General features: G+C 58.1%; 3 protein-coding genes across 8 annotated transcripts in view; 1 reads left to right on the forward strand and 2 right to left on the reverse strand.

The window, feature by feature from the left end:
* FAM168A (family with sequence similarity 168 member A) overlaps nucleotides 1-4,749 on the forward strand; it is a 129,679-nt gene extending 124,930 nt beyond the window's left edge. For all 4 annotated transcript variants that reach the window (XM_068180423.1, XM_068180426.1, XM_068180424.1 and 1 more), the window contains one exon: nucleotides 75-4,749. The gene's annotated coding sequence lies outside the window, so the exon portion shown is untranslated. The remainder of the gene's footprint in view (nucleotides 1-74) is intronic.
* RELT (RELT TNF receptor) lies at nucleotides 1,740-10,934 on the reverse strand. Of its 3 annotated transcripts, none has more exons than XM_068180420.1 (11): nucleotides 10,831-10,934; nucleotides 8,280-8,337; nucleotides 7,909-7,998; nucleotides 7,652-7,806; nucleotides 7,481-7,566; nucleotides 7,004-7,237; nucleotides 6,766-6,846; nucleotides 6,595-6,676; nucleotides 6,328-6,513; nucleotides 6,130-6,252; nucleotides 1,740-5,551 (listed from the first exon to the last, which is right to left on the reverse strand). In XM_068180420.1, the coding sequence occupies exons 2-10, from the start codon at nucleotides 8,322-8,324 to the stop codon at nucleotides 6,165-6,167; spliced, it is 1,047 nt and encodes a 348-aa protein (XP_068036521.1). In that variant the 5' UTR covers nucleotides 8,325-8,337; nucleotides 10,831-10,934; the 3' UTR covers nucleotides 1,740-5,551; nucleotides 6,130-6,164. The 3 variants fall into 3 exon arrangements, with proteins under 3 accessions (XP_068036521.1, XP_068036522.1, XP_068036520.1); XM_068180421.1 differs by lacking the exon at nucleotides 10,831-10,934 and adding an exon at nucleotides 8,842-9,150; XM_068180419.1 differs by lacking the exon at nucleotides 10,831-10,934 and adding an exon at nucleotides 8,569-8,779.
* Nucleotides 10,935-12,287: 1,353 nt separating this feature from the next.
* ARHGEF17 (Rho guanine nucleotide exchange factor 17) overlaps nucleotides 12,288-20,896 on the reverse strand; it is a 29,949-nt gene continuing 21,340 nt past the window's right edge. Inside the window, exons 3-21 of the mRNA XM_068180397.1 lie at nucleotides 19,885-20,067; nucleotides 19,390-19,506; nucleotides 19,094-19,186; nucleotides 18,545-18,721; nucleotides 18,227-18,277; nucleotides 17,867-17,976; nucleotides 17,672-17,757; nucleotides 17,443-17,561; nucleotides 16,982-17,195; nucleotides 16,790-16,863; nucleotides 16,478-16,671; nucleotides 16,125-16,375; nucleotides 15,540-15,786; nucleotides 15,372-15,458; nucleotides 15,208-15,275; nucleotides 14,722-14,870; nucleotides 14,463-14,637; nucleotides 13,563-13,805; nucleotides 12,288-13,055 (exon numbers count right to left, since the gene is read on the reverse strand). Of these exons, the coding sequence (XP_068036498.1) occupies nucleotides 12,865-13,055; nucleotides 13,563-13,805; nucleotides 14,463-14,637; nucleotides 14,722-14,870; nucleotides 15,208-15,275; nucleotides 15,372-15,458; nucleotides 15,540-15,786; nucleotides 16,125-16,375; nucleotides 16,478-16,671; nucleotides 16,790-16,863; nucleotides 16,982-17,195; nucleotides 17,443-17,561; nucleotides 17,672-17,757; nucleotides 17,867-17,976; nucleotides 18,227-18,277; nucleotides 18,545-18,721; nucleotides 19,094-19,186; nucleotides 19,390-19,506; nucleotides 19,885-20,067 (2,829 nt within the window). The 3' untranslated portion in view covers nucleotides 12,288-12,864. The remainder of the gene's footprint in view (nucleotides 13,056-13,562; nucleotides 13,806-14,462; nucleotides 14,638-14,721; nucleotides 14,871-15,207; nucleotides 15,276-15,371; nucleotides 15,459-15,539; nucleotides 15,787-16,124; nucleotides 16,376-16,477; nucleotides 16,672-16,789; nucleotides 16,864-16,981; nucleotides 17,196-17,442; nucleotides 17,562-17,671; nucleotides 17,758-17,866; nucleotides 17,977-18,226; nucleotides 18,278-18,544; nucleotides 18,722-19,093; nucleotides 19,187-19,389; nucleotides 19,507-19,884; nucleotides 20,068-20,896) is intronic.

Genomic DNA, 20,896 nt, shown 5'->3' on the forward strand with positions numbered 1-20,896 from the left:
CGTGGTGCAGGGGTGCAGAGAGGAGGAGAGCATCCTTCTAACTCCCTGTTTTTAATGTATTTGCTCTCTTCCAGATCCGGAGTCAAACATTGTATGCAACTACACAAGTCTTACATCGGTGCTGCGGCCGCTGGGCTGCAGCGCCTCGTCTGTTTGCAAGAACAAAAGAAAAAAAAAAGTGCAAGGGTCACTTTATGCATTCTTTAGTGGTTTTTGTAAAAGCTGCTTTTTCTAATCTTCTGCCTCTTTTTTTCCCCCCTTCCTCCCCCTCCCACATGAATTGTGTAACACACATACTGACACTGAGCAATAGTCAAGTTCTCTCTTCGGTCCTATCATTTGAAAGCTCAGAATCTTCACTTTTCCAGCATTGCCCAGCTGAGTGGTGCAAAAATCCCCCCCACTTCTTGTTCGTTTGGGTTCTTTTTGTTATTTTTCTGTTGTCGTTGTTGTTGACAAGAGCCTAGATTTTTTTTGGCTAGTAAGAGTGGTTGATGTTCAGGGTACTATGTGAAAAGCACAGCGCTGGTAGGCAGGCTTATTCCGATTTGGTTTGGGTATTTTTAGTTGAAGAATATAAATTATTCAATCTTTCATAACATATTACAAGAAAATTGGTGTCTTCCAGATAGCTGTCGTGATAGATTATAAATGCATTATCTGCAGTGGAATTCTGAACTCATCCCTTCTTTTTGTAGGAGTAAGAGAATATAAATATAATTAGCGACGTAACACACTTGTCTTAGGAAGCACGAGGACTGGTCACCAGCGGGTCTTTGGTCTGCTTTTTCCAACTGGGCAAATGGATTGTGGGTGATGGGAAGGGAGCAGCAGGAAGACTGCGTGCCCTGGGAGCATCTTGAACCTCTTGGGAAAACGGGATGCTCCCCCTCAGCCACGTCCTGGGGCAGTGTGAGGGAGAAGGTGTCTCCTTCCTTGCATGGCTGCTGTTTGCAGGCAGAGACGTGCTGGGCAGCTGCTGAGGGAAGCAAGGAGATGTCCAAAGGTTGGGCTGGAGAGCTTCTCCAGGTTTAGGGTTTGGTCTGAGGAGCTCCTCCAGGTTCAGGGTTTGGTCTGAAGAGCTTCTCCAGGGTATGGTGGTGTGGGGAAAGAGGGCGTCAGGTTGATGGAGATGAATCTTCAAGGCAGGGCGAGGGGAAGATGGGTGGCTTCAGCTTGCACCCATGGTGTTGGCAGGGCTGAGACCAAACTGCACGCCCTCCTTGGCAATTGAGGTGTCCCCCTTCCCATTCCTTGGGTTACAGCTCCAAGACTTCCAGGAGGAATGTTCATCCAAGCACAAATACCAGCACCATGGAGAAAGGCCGGGAGGGGGATGATGTCTGGCTGCTCTGCTTGGAGAGGTGGGAGAGGAGGAAGCAATAGCAATAAACACGCCGCCTCCTTCATGGGAAGGCACCTGAGAAGAGGTGACAGCAGGGAAGGTGATCCACAGTTGACATGGACTAGGATGGGGGACACCGGGCACGCAGAGGCTGTGGCATCAGGGTCATTTTGGGGGGGTTTGGCTTACCTGGGGACATGGGGACAGGAAGCTGGTGACATTCCCCCTCAGGGTGTCCAAGCAGAGCAATAAGTTGTCTTGAGGGCAGCAGAGGCAGTTTGGATTTGCGGACAATGCTTGTGGCCAGTTTGTTTTTAAGTCCTTGTCACTAAACCCAGCATAGAAACAAGGTTTTTGGGATTTTATTGTTTTTTTGTTGGTTTTTTTAAGACAAAAGCTTGGTTGGGTTTTGATTTTTGCCTCAAGTGTGCCAAAAGTGTTCCATGTTCTCGGTGGAGTCTCCCAGCTTGGCTTCTGCTCCTGGAGCTCCTTCCCTTGAGCATGGGCCAGATGGGGAGTAACAATCCTAGGGATACCAGGAGGACTTCCCCTCCCACTGGTTGGTCCCAGGAGGTTTGTCAGGTTGGGTGTTGGCGTTGGCACTTCTGTTTGGGGGTCATTTGGTTGATTCTGCTGGTCTTGAAGGAAATCTAGAGCAAAGCTCTGGTTGACCTCCTCAGCCTCAAGAGGAACAAAGTGGGGGAAGACTGTGCTGTGGGGGGACACCAGTGCTGTGGGGTGGGGAAGGGGCACCCTTGGGCTGCACTTTGGGTTCATATTGAGGGAAAGGAGAAGGAAAAAAAGAGAAAAAGAGCCAATAATCAGTGGGTTCCCCATTTGGCTTGGCAAAGCCAAGGATTAGTAAAGAGCAACAGGACATTGGGAAATAACAACAACACATCATCCTTCCACAGTTTGTAGCACATTTTAGTTAAATCTGGGGCAAAAAATCCCCAGGTCCTAAGAAATGAAGAGTTCTGAGATCCTCTTTTTTCCCCCTCTCATGTTGACTTCGTGTTACATACCAGGAGCTGTCTGTCAGCATTGAGTCAGGTCTCCCAACATAATGGCGCTCTGGTTTGTGGGGTCCACCGAGCTTTGGGATCCCAGCCTGGGCTCTGCAAACCACCTTTCCCAGCAGACACCACCCCACCACTGTCCCAGACACCCTGCACCACTTTAGGAACCACTCCTAAAATATTGGCCCACGTGTGGAAAAGAGATGTTGGGCTTTCTCCTGGAAGGAAAAGAAACAATAAAGGTGGGGGAGAAAGCCCCAGGAGTTGAGTGTGGTGGAACACCCAGTGTTCCCACTGATGAGACCTGACACAGGGCAGCTGGGTTTTAATTCCTTTGCTTGGATCAATGGCAGATCCAGTGCTACTCATCCCATTATTCCCAGGCAGAAATACTCATTAACCAAGGTGTGGAGAGGGGAAATATTTGCCACCTGTTGGGTCAGAGGCTTTAGTGAGGACATTTGGTTACCAGCCTTGAGCCACTGGGTGGAACCAGGGCCACCACACGGCTCTGGGGCCAGCACACGGTGCCAGGCTTGGGTAGCTCCTTCCCAAGGTGGGGCTGTGGTGGTGGGGAGATGCTACCTGCCCTTCCCTTGATCCCAAGTCTTTCCTTTGGTCAAGTCATGGCTTAACTTGAGAGTCCTGGGAAGGTCACAGTGGGGGATAGTGGTGGGGGCCACCAGCTTCTCAAATATTTAATTCAGAAAAGCTTTGCTGATGTTGGTTAAGGAAAAGGGTTTTCCACAGTGAAGGATCACATGGGGCATCAGTGGGAAAGAGCAGGAGGGGTTAAACCATCCTTAGCAGCCCCTGAAGTGTCTGAGATTAAAATTCCAGCTAAAGAGGAAGGAAAAATAACTCTGAACCATTAACCCATCCCAGACTTTACCTTAACTTCAAAACACAAGCTGCGATGCAAGATTTGGTGGGGGGAGATGGGATTTTAGTGGTGGTGGTGACCCCCAAACCCCAGGAGCCCCTTGAAGCCTGAGGCCATCATGCCTCCAAGTGGCTGAACCCTCCGGGCAAGGATTTGCTACTGTATTTTATGAATAATAAATAACACAGTTCAGCATTGTTGCAGTTTTGGGATGTAATTCCCAGGAAATGTTATTTAAGGGGTTTGTTTTAATGAGGGATGTTCAGAGCATCAGGTTTTCCTCCAGCCACCAGCATCCCACTGAATCTGGTCCTCCCCAGAGAGACCCCCCTGAGTCTTTGCCATCCCCTCTGGGAACTTGGGGATGATGTGGTTCCCAGCTGGAGGGCATGAAATGGATTCCTGGTTTTTTTAGCGGGGTGGAAAACAACATTTGAGGCTTTATTTTTGGCAAAATCCAACCAGCCAACAATAGCAATAAGAGCTGCTGGATACTCATAAATCCAGGTATTTTTGGTTTGTTTTTTTTTTTTTTTTAATTGCCAATATTTTCAGGCCCTCCAGCTGTGGTGACCCTCTGCCCATCTTCCCTTCGCTTTGCTCCTGAGCCAGGATCAGCCTCCAAATATTTTCTCTGCTGTGTGTTAGCATTCCCCTAAGGGAAAAAAAAAAAAAAAGGAAAAAGCCTGTGACGGAGCTTGGGAGGGAGGAAATCTTGGAAAAGGTGGCATGTTGCACGATGGCACTTGGAGATTCTCTGGCAATCAGGTGAAAGAACTTGTGGGAATGTTTGCAGGGCAGGAATAGCAAAATACCATGGTTTAACAGGAGTGATTCCCATTTGGAAACGCTCAATCGTGCTGCTTGCAGGGAATAATCTTGATGCAACATGGCCACCTGCAGCCTCCCTGCGTCCTCCTGCAAGAGATGGAGCCGGGAGATGGAATTTTCCAGGGGGAAAGGGGTTCAGGATCAGGGTAGGGATTTGTAGGGAAGCACGGGAAGGTGCAGGATCACACCCCAAACCCTCCCATTCCCACAACATGGCCTCAACCCACACCAGGCTCCCACCCCTCTCTTTCTATGTAATTGATTTTAAATTGATTTTGACCACCAGACCAGCTCGTTTTTAAGTATTATTGGACCTCTTAAATAAAAATAAATACAAAAAAAAATTCCCTGAAAGAACAGCAACAAAAAAAAATTTACACCCAAGAGTAACCACGTCTTCCAAGTCTACATCTCACAGGTGTGTAGGGAACATGGCCTTGGACTGATGCCCTGGAGAGCCCCACAGCCTCATTTTGTCCATCTGAAGTGTAAATTTGGGGTTGTTTTCCTGTTTGTTTTCTGTTCTGGTTTTGGTTCTGAAGATCAGGTTGTGATCTCCCTGACAGATTTCAGCCAAGAGTTTGTAACTGTACGATATTTACTGTAAGATGTAGAACATTCGATAACTATTAAAATGTTTCCAAAAAAATTAAATAAATAAATAAAAGAGCCCGAGAGGGTTTGGTAGTTGGTTTTTTGGCACGGTGATGTCATGGAGAGGTGAATGGGACCAGCCATTAACCCTTTTTTGGGTTGATGGTTGAGGCTGATGGTCTCCAACCCAACCTTGGGTGGGTTATCCCAGTGATCCCAACACGGCCAAGCCAGCGTGATCCCATAGAATTCCTATGGAAAGTGAAATGTGTCATCTGCATGGTGAGCATCACCACCGCATGCTCCTGAACTGAGACTTTGGAGAGAGGATAGATGGATGCAGGAGACCAGCTTTGCCCAGAGCAATCCGTGCCCCAGCTGGGCTGTTGGGAAGGGGGGAGTCACTCTGTGATCCTGTGATTCATTATCCTGTAATGCTGAGCGCTGGCACCAGGTGATGGAGGGAAATCAGGAGTTCATGATGGTCCTGGAGAGTTCAACAGACCCAGAAGGTGACCATGAAATAGCGTCCAGTGTCCTCTGTGCTTCCAGTGGAGCTGTGTTGTGGCATCATGGTTCCCAGAGATGATGATTCCTGTGGCCACCACCACCGGCATCGCAGCTCCTGGACTATCTATGAGGCCACCACACCATGGCCACCATCAGGCCTCAGGGACAGAGAATCCTCACCAGCCGAGCGAGACGCTGGATTTGCTGTGCTGCTCTTGGACACCTTGGTGGCAGGAGCAGAAGCTGAGCTGCCACCTCCAGCACTTTGCAGCTCTGAGTGGGGCTGGCTTTCACACAATGCCCAGTGTCCTCCACGAGGTCTTTGTGGGTGTCACTGACCCCTGAGGCAGCCCCCAGGCCAGGTGCCTGCTCTGGAGGACAAGGGATGGACCACAGGTGAGCCTGGATTGGCCCCTTTGCACCACCCAGGGTGGCAGGAGCCACTCAGTGTCACCCATCCATGGCTGTCACTACCCAACCCAAACCTCCCTGGGACAGTTTGTTGAGGCTGTTTTCCCTTGTCTTGGGAGCAGAGCCACAATGTCCCCCCTGAGCCTCCTTTTCTCCGGGCTGAGCCCCTTTCCAGCTCCCTCAGCCTCTCCTGGGGCTCCAGCCCCTTCCCAGCCCCATTCCCTTCCCTGGCCATGCTCCAGCCCCTCCATGTCCATGTCGGGAGGGGCCCAGAGCTGGATGGTCACAGCAGGAGCGCTGCAGGAGGAGGGGACACAGGGATGTGAGCGAGGGCACATGAGCCTGTGCAGCTGCCCATGAATCACGCAGCAGCCCCCAGCCGTGCCACCCCGTGCCAGGCCCTGCCAGCACCCTGCAGCGAGGGACACCCCCTCCCTCCTCCCTCACTGTCCCCATGGCCTTCATGCTCCGTTTCCCAGCCTTCAGAACCCCTTTGTCCGGAAAGGACCCCAGGGCTCTTCACCACCCTCTCTCACCTCGTGGGGGCCCTTGGTGCTGTAACATCACGGGGTCACATCCCGCTGCCGGCGGGGAGGGGACCACGGAGGGGCTCCCCCCCTGCCTCGCTCCTCATCTCAGGGATCCGGGACACCCGAAACCTGTTGGGGAGCATCATGTCAGCCTGTCCCCCCACTTTGCAGAGGGGCCACACACCGGGGGCTGTCCCTGCTTACCTGCCAATGGAGAGGATGGTCACCTCACTGGGATGAGCTCCAGGCTTGGGGACTTTGGTGGCACTGAGTGGTGGCAGCACCTCGGGCCACTTCTGGCTGCAGCGGGCACATGGGGCCGGACCCTGCACCGTGTGCAGGTGCTGCTGGTGGTGGCATGCGGGGGGACACTGAGGCAGGACGTGCAGCCTGGGGAGGGGGGAAATGCCATCAGCGTGGGGGTGGTCCCACCATGAGGAGTCCTCAGTGCAGCCTTAGGGGACTGTTTACTTATTGAGGGGGGCACAGCTCGGTGGCATCAGCTGCTGCCTCTGGTGCTCCTTCAGCAGCTCCTCCAGCGCCGCTGCATTTTCTGCGTGCGAGAGGACACCAAGGAGCTGGGGGGTCACGGGGCTCTGGCCCAGGTCGCCCCCTCCTCCTCCTTCCCAGGGACCCCCTGACCTTTCTTCTCGGTGATCAGCCTCACCAGCACCCCGATGGTGTCCTCATTGGCATCCTCCAGCTGGTAGATGGAGCTGGCACCTGGAAGAAGTCAGGAAGTTAGGGAAAACTTGGTGATGGGGGATGAGGCAGCGCGGGATGCCCTGGGACAAGGAGAACCAGAAACCACAGGAATGGGCTGAGCAAGAGGACATGGATGTGGGATCACCAAAGGTGTCATGGCACAACCAGGGCTCACCAGTGCCACCGAGCTGGGGCTCCTTGCTGGCGGTGCAGTGATAACCCTTCTTCTTCAGCAGGTTGCAGACCAGGATTCCCAACAATCCCATGGCACAGAAGACTGGGACGATGGTCAGCACGGCTGCCTGTGCTGCTGCTGCCTCCTCCTCCTCCTCACCCAGCAGGGTCACGCGTGTCCCGTTGGTTCCCGGGGCCCGGCCTGGCATTTCGGGACTTCGGGCTCGCCGCCGTCCTACAGGGAGACACGGATCAGCCTCAGAGAGGGGCTTTGTTGGGATTAAAACCCATTTCTCCAGGAGCCCCGCACCAGGGAAGCAGAAGCCACTTGTGTCCTGAGCAGAGGTGTCCTCAGCTGCCACATCCCAGCAGGACATCCCAAGGGAGACGCACCCTGTGGCGTCCCCGGGCCGAGGCCCGGCACAAGCTCCTCCATCACCCCCGGCCCTGGGGTGACGCCTCCGGCTCGAGCACCCACCTGGGCACCCCGGGGTGCTGCGGGCAGCAGCGGCGCAGGGCAGGCACCGGCCCCGGGGCTCCCTGTCCCCTCCGGGGCTGTGAAACCTGCGGGGCGGGAGGGGAGGGTCAGGACACGGCCCCCGAGGCAGGGCGGGGCTGGGGCTCGGCGTCCCCGGCAGGCTGGGCTCACCCCGGCAGGCAGGCTCCGCAGCGGCTGTCGCTCGCCGCCGTCCCCGCTGCCACCAGGATCCTGTTCCCGGCCCGGCACTGCGTGTGAGCGGCGCAGGACGCATCCCCCAGCGAGAAGGTGCCGGGGGGACAAGCTCGGCACGTCCCCGCTGGATCCTGCCGTGGGGGAAAGGGGGGTGAGCGACGCGCAGGTCCCGCAGCCTCCCCGGGCTCGGCTTACCCCGGTGGGCTCGGCTTACCCCGGTGGGCTCGGCTTACCCCGGTGGGCTCCTCTCCGGGCGGGCATCTCGCTGTCCCCTGCTCCGGGGCACTGCAGCTCCCGGCTCCCTGGGCAGGTCTGCTCAGCACCTGCGGCAGGATCAGAGCGCTCAGCGCCGCCGGCTGCCGCTGCCCCGCTGCCCCTGCCGGCAGTGCTGTGGCTCCGGTGGCGCGGTGGCACATACCACCCTCTTGCTTGCCCCACAGCCGGCAGACGGCCTTCTCCAGCGGGGTGAGGGATGTGAACCCACTGGATGCACCACGACGGATGCAAACCCATCCCCACGTCCTGTATGGTGATGGGGGGTGGTGTTGGAGCGTCGGAGAAGCAGAGGGATGGGATGAGATGGGACTGACGAGGCCATACTCACCCCCAGGACGGTGACAAGCCACCAGTGCATCCCGCTCCTCTTCATCACCCGGGGAGACCTGCCCAAGGGGGAGCACCGGGGTCATCATCCAGGGCAAGTCCCACTGGAGAAGTAATTTGGGGACCCTTTTTCTCCCCTCTGGGGTGCTCCAAGGTATCTGCCTAAATATCCCTACAGCAGCAGTCCTGAACTATCCCCCAGAAAGTTATTTTAGAGATTTTATGGAATGCCCAGCATCACCTTTTCCCTTGGAGATCCCAGCTCCATCCCAAACTGGAGAGGGACCAACCTCAGCAGTGGAGTCACACCATTCATGCAAGGAGCAGATGATGCTAAACAAAGTTAAAGAAAAGTTTTTCCTGTTCGGGAGGAAATCCTTTTGCATCTGTCACAAGGAAATGAAGTCACTAAAAAAAATTTTTAAATATTTAAATAAAAATTCGAACAAAACAAGAGGTATTTCCCAGAGTCTCACACCCCCTCTTCGGGCTCAGCAATTGGTTGTTAAAATTAAAATCTATGCTGACAGCACAGGGGAAGGAAGGAAAAAATAAGTAATAACCCAAACCCGGATCCAGCCTCCACATGGAAATCCTGCCGCCTGCATGGAAATCCTGCCGCCTGCATGGAAATTCCCCCCGGTCGTCACGGTCCTGTGAGAGCCCTGGCAGAGCTTCATTACAGCCTGTGCCTGACGAGTTTCTCCTAATTAGTGGCCAGCACCACGCTGAGATGCAGCTAATTACACGTGAGGGGGGTCCTGGGGGCGAGCGGGGCTGAGCCGGGTGTTTATAGGATGTGGGTTGGGACACCCAAAATGAGCAGAACCCAAAATGAGCAGAACCCAAAACGAGCATCCTCCGTACTCCAGTTCCCTCCAGTAGCTCCCAGTACAAGAGCACTCCTGCAGGGTGCCAGCACGGAGCCAGCCAGCCCAGCCCCTGAATCCCCCTGAGATTTGGGATGTGCCCCTCGAGCACAAAGGGGTGGTGGCACCCTGTGCAAGCTCTCCACCCTATAATCCAATAAAACTCCAGTTTAAACCTAACATGAAGCATTTTAATTCTCTGGGGCTGTGCAATTCAAGCGCTTTAGGGACACACTGAGATGTCTGGGGACCAGCTCTGCTGGGGAAGAAATGGCCTCAGGAAGGGACAGGAAGGTCCCACCGTGGCCGAGGGACCACGAGCATTCCAGAACATGATAACTGGATCTAAAACACCACCAGGAGCAGGGGTAAAGCTGATTTGAGGCCAAGCTTAATCCAGGGATTAAGGGCATCCCTCAGATTAACAAAACACAGCCATAGGGATGCAGGAGGTGCAGGGACCACAGGGTGCCAGCTCCTGGAGCTTTGCCCAGGACTCAGCACCCGCTTTTGGGGGCAGCTTGGGGCATCCCCAAGTGGAGAGGGGGTATGCAGGCACCAATCCCCAGCTAGTGATGCTGGGAAGCCCAGCTGCCCTGACACACTCCTCAAACCGACAAAATTTGCCCCTCCAAGAACCAGAGGAAACCAAAAAAATAACCCCACCAGTGCCAGACCCGGCTGCTTTTGGGAACACTCCAAGCCCCATACCCCATCTGACCGGTGCATCGATGCAACACACCAGAGGAGGCGACTTGGTTTTGGAAACCTCCCCAAATCCCTCCGTGTCACACGAGCCGTTTATTCCCAGCCCCCCTAAACGGAATCTGTAACCTAAAACTGCCTGCCGGGATTCCAGCGAGGGCATCCCCTCCCCGTGGGGGAACAGGGTTTCACCGCTGGCTCCTGCAGGCAAACGGAGGGAAAAAGGAGCAACTGTTCGGGAAAACTTTGGGGAACAGCTGCTGGAGACAGCCTTGGACAAGGAGGGGATTGTCCGGCAGATGGAGCGAAACTCGGCATTATCGCACTGCCGGGCCCCACGGGAGCAGTGGGAACGACCGAGCCGCCACAAAATTCCAGCGTTCAAGTCAAACCGTGCCCGGGGAAGCGCTGGGGTGGCGCACAGCCCGGCAGCGGCACGTCCCGGCCCCGCTCCGGGGTGCAGCCCCGCGCCGCAGCATCCCGCAGCATCCCGGGCCCTTGGGCTCCGTGCCCTGGGATTTTCCAGCTCCGGCAAAATATAAAAAAGGGAGGGAAAAAAAAAAAAAAACACCAAAAAAAAACCAAAAAACGAGAGACCCGACACGGCTCCTACCTCTTTTCCCAGGCAGCTGCTGCTGAGTATTCCTTAACCTACTTTTTCTCCTCTCCAGCCTTTATTTTAACCTACTTCGGCGCTGCAGCAGCCGCAGGGGCTCTCCCCAGCGCGCCCCACTCGCGGCGGAGCTCCCCCGACGCCCTGCTTTAGGGATGAAGCCGAGACGAAAACACCGCCCACCTTTTTCAGCGTAAAGCGGGGGTCGAGCCCCCCAAAAAGCACCAGCCCCCCCTCCCCGCACAAGCCAGAGCTGCAGAAACCCCAACCCTAGACCCCCGCAGGGGGGAACGGCCCTTTAAAGGGGAATGGCCCGAGCCCCCCCGGGCGGAGGAGGGGGTCTCTGTGCCGGGGGTGTCCCCTACCTGTCCCCGCCGCGGAGCCCCCGGGCTCCCCCCGGGGCCGCCCCGTCGCTCCCGCCTCCTCCTTATCAATGGACCCGCGGGAGCGCGGCTCCGCAAACCCCGCCCCGTGACGTGACGTCACAAGGTGAGCCCACGCCCCCTCGCTCCCCGCGGCAGCGCCACCTCCCGGCCGCGGCCGGGACTGCGGGGATTGCAAATCCCGGCCGGGGGAGGCATTTGGGGTGGGCTTTATCCCACTCGGAGGGAAAACGGGAACAACCAGATCAGGGTGGGTTTTACCTGCCCAGCGAGACTTTAAAGTAAAAAGAAAAAGTTGTTTTTTTTTTTTCTTCCCCATATGGGCCCGCACTGGGCACCCATGAGTGTTGTGTCCTGCTTTCCTACCTGTCCTACAGCACACCATGCCCTGTCCTGTTCCCTAGGGGACAGTTTTCTCACAGTGGGGACACCCGGTTGCCATCAGGCCTGGTGTTCTTTCTATTCCCCTCGGTTTTCCCCAGGACGACCTGCTGTCCCCTGTTTGGCTGTTTGTCCCCCCGGGGAGTGCCACCTCACGATGCTCTGTGGCACAAGGGAAGGATATCCTGATATCCCCCTCAGGGTTGTCCAGGACAGAAGGACTGCACCCCAGTGGTGGAGACGGTTTCTTCCTCCCACCGGAGTCTTCATCACCAGTGGCACCAGTGGGTGGTGGGAGCCGTGGCCATCCTCACCCTGTCCCTGCCACCCCATCCCGAGGTGAAGGACGAGACCACGCTGGGATCATTCTGGCACGGGTGACCTTTAATAACAAAGAGCCCCCAAGTGACCGAAATCCACCCCCCACCTTTCCCAAAATATCCTCATCATCCCAATTATAGCACACACCCACTCACCCCGCTGATGGACAGACGGATGGCTCCATGTGGGATGGCAGCATTCCTGTCACTCACCCAGCTGTGTGGGACTGGGGACACCCTGATTCATCCCTGCCACCACGGTTGTCACGTCTCCCATGGGGACAACAGGGTGTCCCAATCTGGGAGCTCTGATCTCGCCTGGATCCTGGAGTGAAAGCAGGAAAATGGGGGAGAAAAAGGGCAGACGGGGGTGGGTTGGTCCAGCACAGTCGCATTTTTAGGGTCCCCCACACTGTCACCCCATTGCAAGGGTGGGGGGACAGCACTGGTGGCCGGCAGGGAAGATGATTGTTCTCATCCAGAGATGCTTCAAACGGCAGCAGCGCCTTCATCCCACTTCCCAGGCTGCAAAATCCCACTGGGAATCACAGAGAAGGAAGGCGGGGGGGGACCCAAATTTCCTTCCCTCCTCCCCTCCACCAGCGGGGTCAGGCTGTCCCTCGGGGCGATGAACGGGGAAGTTTTAACCCCTCAGCTCCGGAGCGGAGGGACTGGCAGTGCGGCGATGATGCCCCTGACCCACCCAAAAACCCCCAAATAAATAAGGATGTTTATATATATATAATATATATATATTTAAAACAAACGAACAAACAAACAGAGCTATCTGGGTGCTGGCGATGGAGCGAGCGGGTTAGCGGGAGGCCCGGGCCGGGGGGGACACCGCGGGCGGATTGTCCCTGGGGTGGTCCCGCGGCGTGGCCGGGGGTCCCGGGGGCCGGGGGGGGTGGCAGGCCCACGCCCCCCCCCGCCCCGTGAAGCAGGCACACACAAATCCGGAGAGCAAGGCAGGTTCCTGGCTGTCGGGCATCCTCCGGCCGGTCCCCAGGGATGCTCGGTATCGTCCTCCTCCTCCTCCTCCTCCTCCTCCTCCTCCTCCGCGCCTTCCCAAGCAAACCCCCGCCCCCTCCCCATCTTCTGGAGGCCCCCGAAGCGCTGTGTGTCCCCCCCCGAGTCCAGTGCGGCGGCCGGGGGGACGGCGGGGGGAGCGGGGCTCATCCCCCCCAACCCCGAGCACACAGAGAGCAGCCGGGCTGGAGATGAGAGGTGCTGGGGCGGGGGGCGGTGGGGAGGGGGCCGGGACCCCCCTCGGCGCACAGGGGGCCAGCACCCCCCGTTCCTGGCCGGTGGCTGGTCACGCTCTCCAGAGGAGGAGGTGGTTGGTGCTGTCGTCCCGGCCCACGGTCTCGCTGCTGCTGGTCAGCCGGAAATCCTCGTAGCCGTCCCCGCCGCTGATCACCAACATCTTGGGCTTGGACAGGGCCAGGGCGGGGGCACGAGGGCGGGACGGGTCTCGCTTCTCGGCCTCACTCGGCTTCTCGGCCCCTGCCAAGCGCAGAACCCCCCAAATGCTGTCACCGCAACTCCGCTGGTCCCCACCAGAGCCCACCAGCGACACCTCAGCATCAACCCTCCACCGCTTTCCCAGGCACCACACCCCGGCCCCAAAAACCTCCTCCCATCCCAACAGCCCCTCCCAGCCCAAACTGGCCCCTGTAACCCAAATTAGCTCCTCCCCTCAAAACTGCCGGCTCCCATCCCTCTCCTCCTTCTCCCCATCCCAGCCCCGCCTCGGAGCTGGGCTGGGTGACACCGTGGGAATTTGAGTCTCCCTGGGAAATTTGGTTGCCCATGCTGGTAGAGGGCAGCTGAGCACCCAGTTTCCCCCCACCTTCCACTGCCAGTTTTTCACCCTGGATTTCAAGAAGGCAAGAACGCAACGGGGACGCCAACACTTCCTGGTCATCCAGCACAGCATTCCCAGCCCCAGGAACCCTATGCACTGCCCCCAAAAAAGTGCCACGACTGGGACGTGCCAGCAACCCCACCTACCTGTGTCCCTGGGCAGCGGGAAGAGGACATCAAAGCCGTCAGGCAGCTCGATGGCTGTGAGGAAGCGCACGTGGCCGGTGTGGCCCTGGGACAGCCCCACCAGCGTGGGGGCCGCCTTGGGTGACACGGCCAGGGTGAGCACCACGCCGGCACTGGTCCCGATCCACAGCAGGTCCTTGCAGGCCAGCAGCGCTGTGATCCGCAGGCAGGCGGCCTTGTGCTGCCGGATGATGGCATCCGAGCCTGCCGGGCATCCCCGCCATCGGTGCCTTGTCCTGCCCCACATGGCGCTGGGAAACCCCCCACCCACAGGGATCCATTCCCAGGGGTATCTGTGGCACATGGGACATGGGGAAGGGGGCTCACAACCTCCCCTGGCTGGTGGCATCACATTGGGTTGATAGGACAAGGGGGAATGGCTTCCCACTGAGAGGAGATATCAAGAAGGAGTTCCTGGCTGTAAGGGTGGAGAGGCCCTGGCACAGGGTGCCCAGAGAAGCTGTGGCTGCCCCTGGATCCCTGGAAGAGTCCAAGGCCAGGCTGGACAGGGCTTGGAGCACCCTGAGATAGTGGAAGGTGTCCCTGCCATAGCAGGGGGTTGGAATTAGATGATCTGTAAGGTCCCTTCCAGCAGAAACCATTCGGGCATTCCATGATTCTGTGATTATGGGATTACTGCCCTGTTCCAACAGGGAATTATCCACTTCCCCAGGGGCTGCCCTATTTCTATATGGGATCACCCAGCTCCCTAACACGAGCACAAGGAACTCGTATCTCCTTCCCCAAACCCAACATCCAAATTTCCCAGCACTGGATGCTTCAGGGCATGTTCCAGGGCCACCGGCACCCCCGGGAGCCGGCGCTGGCACCCACTGGAGAGGCGCCACGGGTGTCCCTTACCGGCGAGCATCTTGTGCACCGGGGGGGTGATGTCTGCCTCCGCCAGCTGCTCGAAGGTGGTGGCGTGGTACAGCCGGACCTGGGCGCTGCCCTGCAGCGCGACCCACACGCCGCTGCCCGCGCTCACCATGCAGGTGACGCTGCGCCCGCCGTCCTGCCCCACCTGGAGCGTGTGCTGCGGGGGGGACAGACGCCACCGGTGATGCCACCGGCGCCCGTCACGCCTCCCACCGCGCCCTCCCGCCGCCACGCAATGTACCTCTTGTGCCAGCGTGGTGGTGTTGAGGACCATGACTCGGTTTTGGCAGCCACACCACAGCTTCCCTGCCACCGCCACCATCTTGGTGATGGGGCTCCCCGGTGAGCCCAGGGACAGGGACTTGGAGTTCTGGGGGTCCCAGAAGCGGCCTGAGAGGGCAGGGAGAGTGGGGTGGGTAGTTAAAGCGTTCCCAAAAACAAGTCCAACTCGATACGGACAATGGGGTGTGGTGGCTGGAGACAACTTTCTCCAGGTCACCTCTCAGAGGGGACATAAACTGATGCCACCATGGGGTTCCAGTGGCAGGCAGGGACCAGGAGAAGGACGCCCACCTCCACCTGCCTCTGAGTGTGGTGTCTCCAGCATCCCTCCAGGGATGTCCCTTTCCGTGGAAGCAGGGAAGCCACCCTGAGCATCCCTCCCAAGCCACCCTCCAACAGCCACCACTTTGGGGCTGCATTTTTGACATCCCAAATCCAACCTCACCTGCTTCCCGCTGGTACACAACGAGCTCCCCGTTGGCCAATGACACAAAAACCTGGTTATCCAGGTACCTGTGGGCACAAACCACCTTTGACATGCAGCTGCAGAAGCCCAAAATCCCCTGCTCTGGCCCCCCCAAGAGCTGAAAATCCCCCTTCCCCACTTACAGGATGCACATGACAGCGGCAGCGTGTTGCATCTTCATGCTGTTCTTCCTGTTCCGGATGTTGTCTGAGGACTGGTACACATGGATGCTGCAGGAGGAGAGCAAAGCTTGAGGCTGCCCCAGGACTGGCGTCCTTCCCGTGTAGAAATTCCCACCCCGCGGGACCCACCAGCCATCCTCGGTGCCCAGCCACATGGAGCTCTGATGGGCTTCGGGATCAAGGCTGAGGAGGTCCTCGAGGCTGCCACGGGTGAAGGAGCCGCGGCTGGAGCGGCGCAGGGCCCGCCCGTCCGTGGGGCTCTCGCCATGCCGGCTCTGCCTGTAGGTGCCAGTGATGGGCATGAAACCAGGCTCCTGCTCTTCCTCCGAGCTCGTTGTCTCCACTGCTGCCTCCTTGCAGCTCGGGATCTCTTCATCTGCGGAGGAGGAAGAGGAGGAGGAAGGAATGGGTCAGACCACGACCATTCAACACCCTCCAAAGTCACGGGGAAGACACCACGGGTGATGTCAAGCCCAGGGGATGGCACAGGGATGCTGAGCCCCAAAACCCACGAGGCTTCACCCAAAGCCCCCCCATCTCAGTACCACACTGTTGGGCTGATGCCTCTCAACATCTCTTTTCCCAGGCTCAAAAGCCTCCACCTGCAGATTTCCTCGAGGAATACAAAGCAGAGAGGCCAAAACAACAGAGCTGCCTATAATTTTGGGGCAAAAAAGTGTATTTCTCCCTAAGCAGGGGCTGGGGAAGACTCACTGCCGAAGCTGGAGGAGATGGTGGAGTGGCTGGCTTGGCTCTGCAGCGTCCCGGAGGGACTGGGCGAGGACTCGTCATCCGTGTCATCGCTGTCAAAGGGCACCAGCTCCCTGTTGCTGCCGTCCACGGGCTCCGAGAGCTCCAGCGACGAGCCCGAGATGGAGATGTGCAGGCACGGCTGCGGCCCCGCGTCCTCCGGTGGCGCCGGGCCCAGCTCTGCCGAGGAGCTGCCCAGCGGCTCTGTGCGCTCCCTGCCGTGACGGGGGAGGGAGGGAGGGAAGGAGGGAGGGGAGAGAAGCAGCTCCAGCATCGCCCTGCGCCCCCCGGCGCCGCGGGGCCGGGGCATGTCCTACCTATAGGCGCGCTTGAGGCCGGGCACGGAGGCAATGCAGAGGATCCTGGCGGAGCAGACGGCGATGCAGGCCTCCACCGTGGGCTCCTTGCGGATGCTCAGCAGGCAAACCTGCCCCACATAGCCGTCGCTGTTGCAAACCCAAACCTCGTGCGAGCTCTCTGGGCTGCCGTGACTGGGAGAAGCGCAGGAGAACTGCCAGGGAGCAGAAGATTGGGTTATTCAGGAGCGATGCAGGAGCTGTCGGCATCCGGTAGCAAGACTGCTGGGGTGGGGAGGACCTGTGGGATGCCTGAAGCCAGACTTTGAGTACCTGCATCCCACTCCGCGTCTTCATGATGGGGATGGCTTTGAGGAACTCCGGGTCCAGGCAGTTTTTGCTGGAAGCTGGGAAAATCAGATTGGGGGATCAAGAAGTGATGGAGGAAAGGGGTCTATCAAAGCAGGGTGAGGGGGGAAATGCCAAGCCCACCACCATGTCCACCTCTCCCCTCCCTGCTGTTACCCAGCTTTTTTTTGGCGTCCTCGAAGGCTTGCTCAAAGCCAAGCCGGGCATCGGGGTTGGGGAACTCGAAGATGAAGGACTCGGTGCCGTCAGCTTTGGTGGTGCTGAGCTCCACCTTGTTAGGGGGGAAGGCCATGCTGAAGGACAGGGATTGCTTCTCCGACAGCTCCCGGTGGATGGCGGCCATCAGGTCCTTGATCACGTCATCCAGGCCCTTGGGACAGGGACAACACTTCAGCTCTCAGGGACGAGCCACCACAAGCCCCATGCTTGATAACCCCCTGTCCATCCCCTGGCATCCTTCAGAGGCTGCCCCAACCTCTTTTGTGGCTTTAGGGCTTTAGGATGCTTGTGGCCACCAGCCCTGCCACAGGTTCTCCCCTCTCGCTGAGCACATCCTGTGTGTTCCCACTAGGAACGCATCCAACCAGGGGACAGCTGCAGGGTTGCCATCCTCATACCTGGTGGGGGAAGCTGAGGGTCTCTGACAGCTTGCTGACTTGCCCCAGCGTGCTGAGGTCTTCATCCAGGCGGCTGATGCTTTTCTGGATGCTCTCCCTGTTGGTGGCTTGCGAGGCACCTGTGTGGGGACACACACACAGCATTAACCCCTCCCTCCCTGGCACTACCAGCCCGGGCGAGCCATGGGTTTTGGGGTGAGATGGGACACTCCAGCAGGCAGTGACAGACCTTTGACGATGTCCACATCCTCCAGGGGCAGCTTCCAGAGCAGTTTGTACTTGCTGGCGGTGTCTATCACACTGGCCGCCGTGTACCTGGGAGGTTGGAGGGGATGGCCCAGCTGCACCCACAGCCACAGCCCCCTAAAGCCAGGCCAGCTGGCAGGGACACCCAGGGGGTGTCCCCAAGCCTGGTGGTACTCACAGGCTCATGGAGCTGCGGCGGAGCGAGCCTGACTTGCGTTTCAGCGTGGTGCACACCAGCAGGTCCGTGAAGAGGAAGAAGGAGCGGTCCTTCTTCCCACCCACCGCCTTCTGTGGAGCAGTGGGAGACACCAGGGGGCTAGTGACCATCCCTCCTCTGTGCCAGTGCTGGGACAGGGCCCTGCCTCAGTTTCCCCATGTGCTGCCTTGCCCTTCCATCTGTCTGTTCCTTCCTTCCTTCCATCCATCCATCCATCCATCCATCGCCTCTCATGGGCACACAGGCACCCCATGACCTGCAATCACAGCCTCCCACTGCCCACCCAGGGTGGTCCCATGGCCCCACAGACCCTGCTCTTACCACTTCCACGACCATCTCCTGGCGCAGGAACCTGCGGAGCGGAGCCTGGAGCTGTGGGGACAAGGGGACTCGTGGGTCGGAAGCCACTGCAGGGAGCTTTGTGGCCCTCATCCCTGCCCCTGCATCCCCCAGCTCAGAATTGGGACCCCAACCCCTTCCCAAACCCCCAGGGGCCCACCAAGACCAAATGATAATGGGGAACGTGGGACTTGGAGGAGAAAACAAGTGACCCCGCCTGGGGTGACCCAAAAGAGCAGAAATGAGGGCATTTTTTGGAGAAGGAAAGAGTGCCCCCCATACAAGGCCCCTGCTACATACGTCCTCCATCCCTTCGATGTGGGACTCAATCTCCTGCACGATCCGGGCGTTCCTCTCCACCTCCTCCGCGCTCTTCATGCCCTTGTTGATCCTCTCGGCCACCTGCTTGATGTTGCGCTGGGCGTCGATGAGGAAAGGGTGGTCGGGGTGGTCCTCTGGCGTGTGCTTCAGCAGGTCCTGCAGTGGGGACAGAGATGGGCTGTCACCTCTGGCAATGCCTGGACACTGGCACTGTCATTGCCCCAGCCCCTCCCATGCTGCTCTGGCGGCTGGGGATGGAAACCGGCCCCGAGGAGCGGGTGGACATGTCCAGCAGAAAGGCTGAGGGTAAGGGGACCATGGTGGGGTGGGGCAGCTGGGTGACTGTCCTCACAGTGACCATCTCCAGGAGGGCAGAGCCATGTGCACACCTGGGGACACCAACTTTGTGACAAGGGATGGGAAAAGAGGTCAGGAGAGACCTGAGATCCCTGAAAGCTGCATGGAGGCGAGGAGGATCCGTGGCCTCCCCCGCTGCTGGTGTGACACGGCCACCCCGGTGTCACCCACCTTCACCAGCAGCTCGTATCGCGGGATCCTCTGCACAGGCTTGATCATCAGGTCGGACAGGGCCTGCTTCTCCTTGTTCTCCCGCATGCTTTGCTGCAAAACACCCATGAGGGTCAAGGATGGGCTTCCACACCATCCTGAGTGATTCAGGTTCATCCCAACTGACCCTCTTTGCAACAAAACCAAGAAGGTTGGGGCAAAATTCCCGGTCTGGCAATAAATTTACTCCCATTAACTCCAATCCTGACCTCCTTTAGATCATGGCCAGGATCTATGGAGACAGAACAAGGACCCACCTCCAGGAACTTCATGAAAGCCGGCCGGGCTTCCTTGGCGATCCTGACAGCATCCTTGGCATTGAGGAAGTTATCAATGTAGGCAGAGTAGATGTTCACCAGCACATCCTTGGAGAACTGGGGGGGGGGAAACAGGGCTAGATCCAGCATGGATCATGGGCATACCGGGAAGAAGCTGCCCCAAGGGTTAACTCTGACTCTGGGCTGGCGCAGGGAGGGCTCACCCGCTGTCCGCCCACCTCGATTTTTCAGTCCTGACGTTTGTGCTCCCGAGGCAGAAACGCGGAGCTGCAGAGCCAGCCGGGAGCAGCAGCTCCCACCCTTATGCTAAGCAGACAGCAGGCCTGGAGATCGTCTCCTGTTCTCCATCCCAGGCCTGCTTGGCCCATCCTTTCATCACTCCCCTGCCTCCTGCTCTGAAACCTCTGCTCTGGGGCCGTGCCCAGGAGCGGGCACACCCGCATTCCCGAGGGGAATCGCCCCGCCAGGACCTACCGACTGCACCAGGAGGTCGCCCACTTTCTGCTTCTCGTGCCAGTTCTGCACGCAGTCGTGGATCTGCTCCAGGAACTGCTCGTGGTGCTCCAGCAGCTCGGGGATCTGGTCGAAGATCTCGTCCACCAGCGAAGGGTCGCACAGCAGGGAATTCTCCGGCTGCTTCAGCGGCTTCATGTAACCCTGGGGGCAAGCAGAGGATCCGTGGAGGTTTCCTATCCCTCCCCAGCCAGTTTGGATCTCTCAGCCCATGTGAATACGGGGATGGATGGCACCCTGCAGCCGGGGGTTCCTCCAGGGGATGCTGGGCTGTGGGACCCACCAGCAGGGCCAGACAGGTTTTGCAACCCAGCCTCCCTGGGTGCCACGGCACTCAGTGAATCCCCACAGCTCTGTGGGGAGGGGGACACGTCTGCACAAGGAACCTGCATGGAACAGGATCCTCTGTCCCAGGGCCTTCAGAGCCATCTTTGCTGTCATGAGCCTTCACCACCTCCATCTGCCTGACCCAACTTGGAAATCACAGCAACACAACCCCGGGATCCAAATGCCGGAGTGTTCCTGATGGGATTTAGAGTGTTTGGAAGCAGGAGGACCAGCAAGATGCATCCACTGGGATGCCCTAGACCACCACACAATGGCCAACAAGCAATACTCAGGGCCAGCAGGTTCTCAGCAGGGCTGGGTGGGTGACTCTGCTATGAAACCACTTTCCTCCATCCACGGGGCAGAGCTGCAGAGTGGAGAAGTGCCCCTGGAATGGGAGAGATGGATTTGCAGGGGATGCAGCAGGATGTGGAAGGTCTTCTCAAGCCTTGCCACCCCCTCAGTCTGAGCAGTACAGTGTGCTGGTGGCTTTCAGGATGTATGGAGGACCACGGAGCTCAGCTTTGAGGACAGGACCCATCTCCAGTGGCTTCAGACCTCTCCAACCAAGTGGGCAAAGGAATCATCCCCCAAGGATCAGGTTCCTCAAGCTGATGCCAGATATCTCGTGGAGACCCAAATTAGA

The sequence above is a fragment of the Anomalospiza imberbis genome, chromosome 2 (assembly GCF_031753505.1).
Source record: "Anomalospiza imberbis isolate Cuckoo-Finch-1a 21T00152 chromosome 2, ASM3175350v1, whole genome shotgun sequence".
Classification (NCBI taxonomy): domain Eukaryota; kingdom Metazoa; phylum Chordata; class Aves; order Passeriformes; family Viduidae; genus Anomalospiza; species Anomalospiza imberbis.

Coding starts and splice junctions, on each gene's coding strand:
- RELT (XM_068180421.1), bottom strand. CDS start 8,906: ATGCAGGCGGCAGGATTTCCATGCAGGCGGCAGGATTTCCATGTGGAG. Junction 7,807..7,908: donor CCGGAGAGGAGCCCACCGGG/GTAAGCCGAGCC, acceptor CCCCCACGGCAG/GATCCAGCGGGGACGTGCCG. Junction 6,253..6,327: donor ACCATCCTCTCCATTGGCAG/GTAAGCAGGGAC, acceptor GCTCCCCAACAG/GTTTCGGGTGTCCCGGATCC.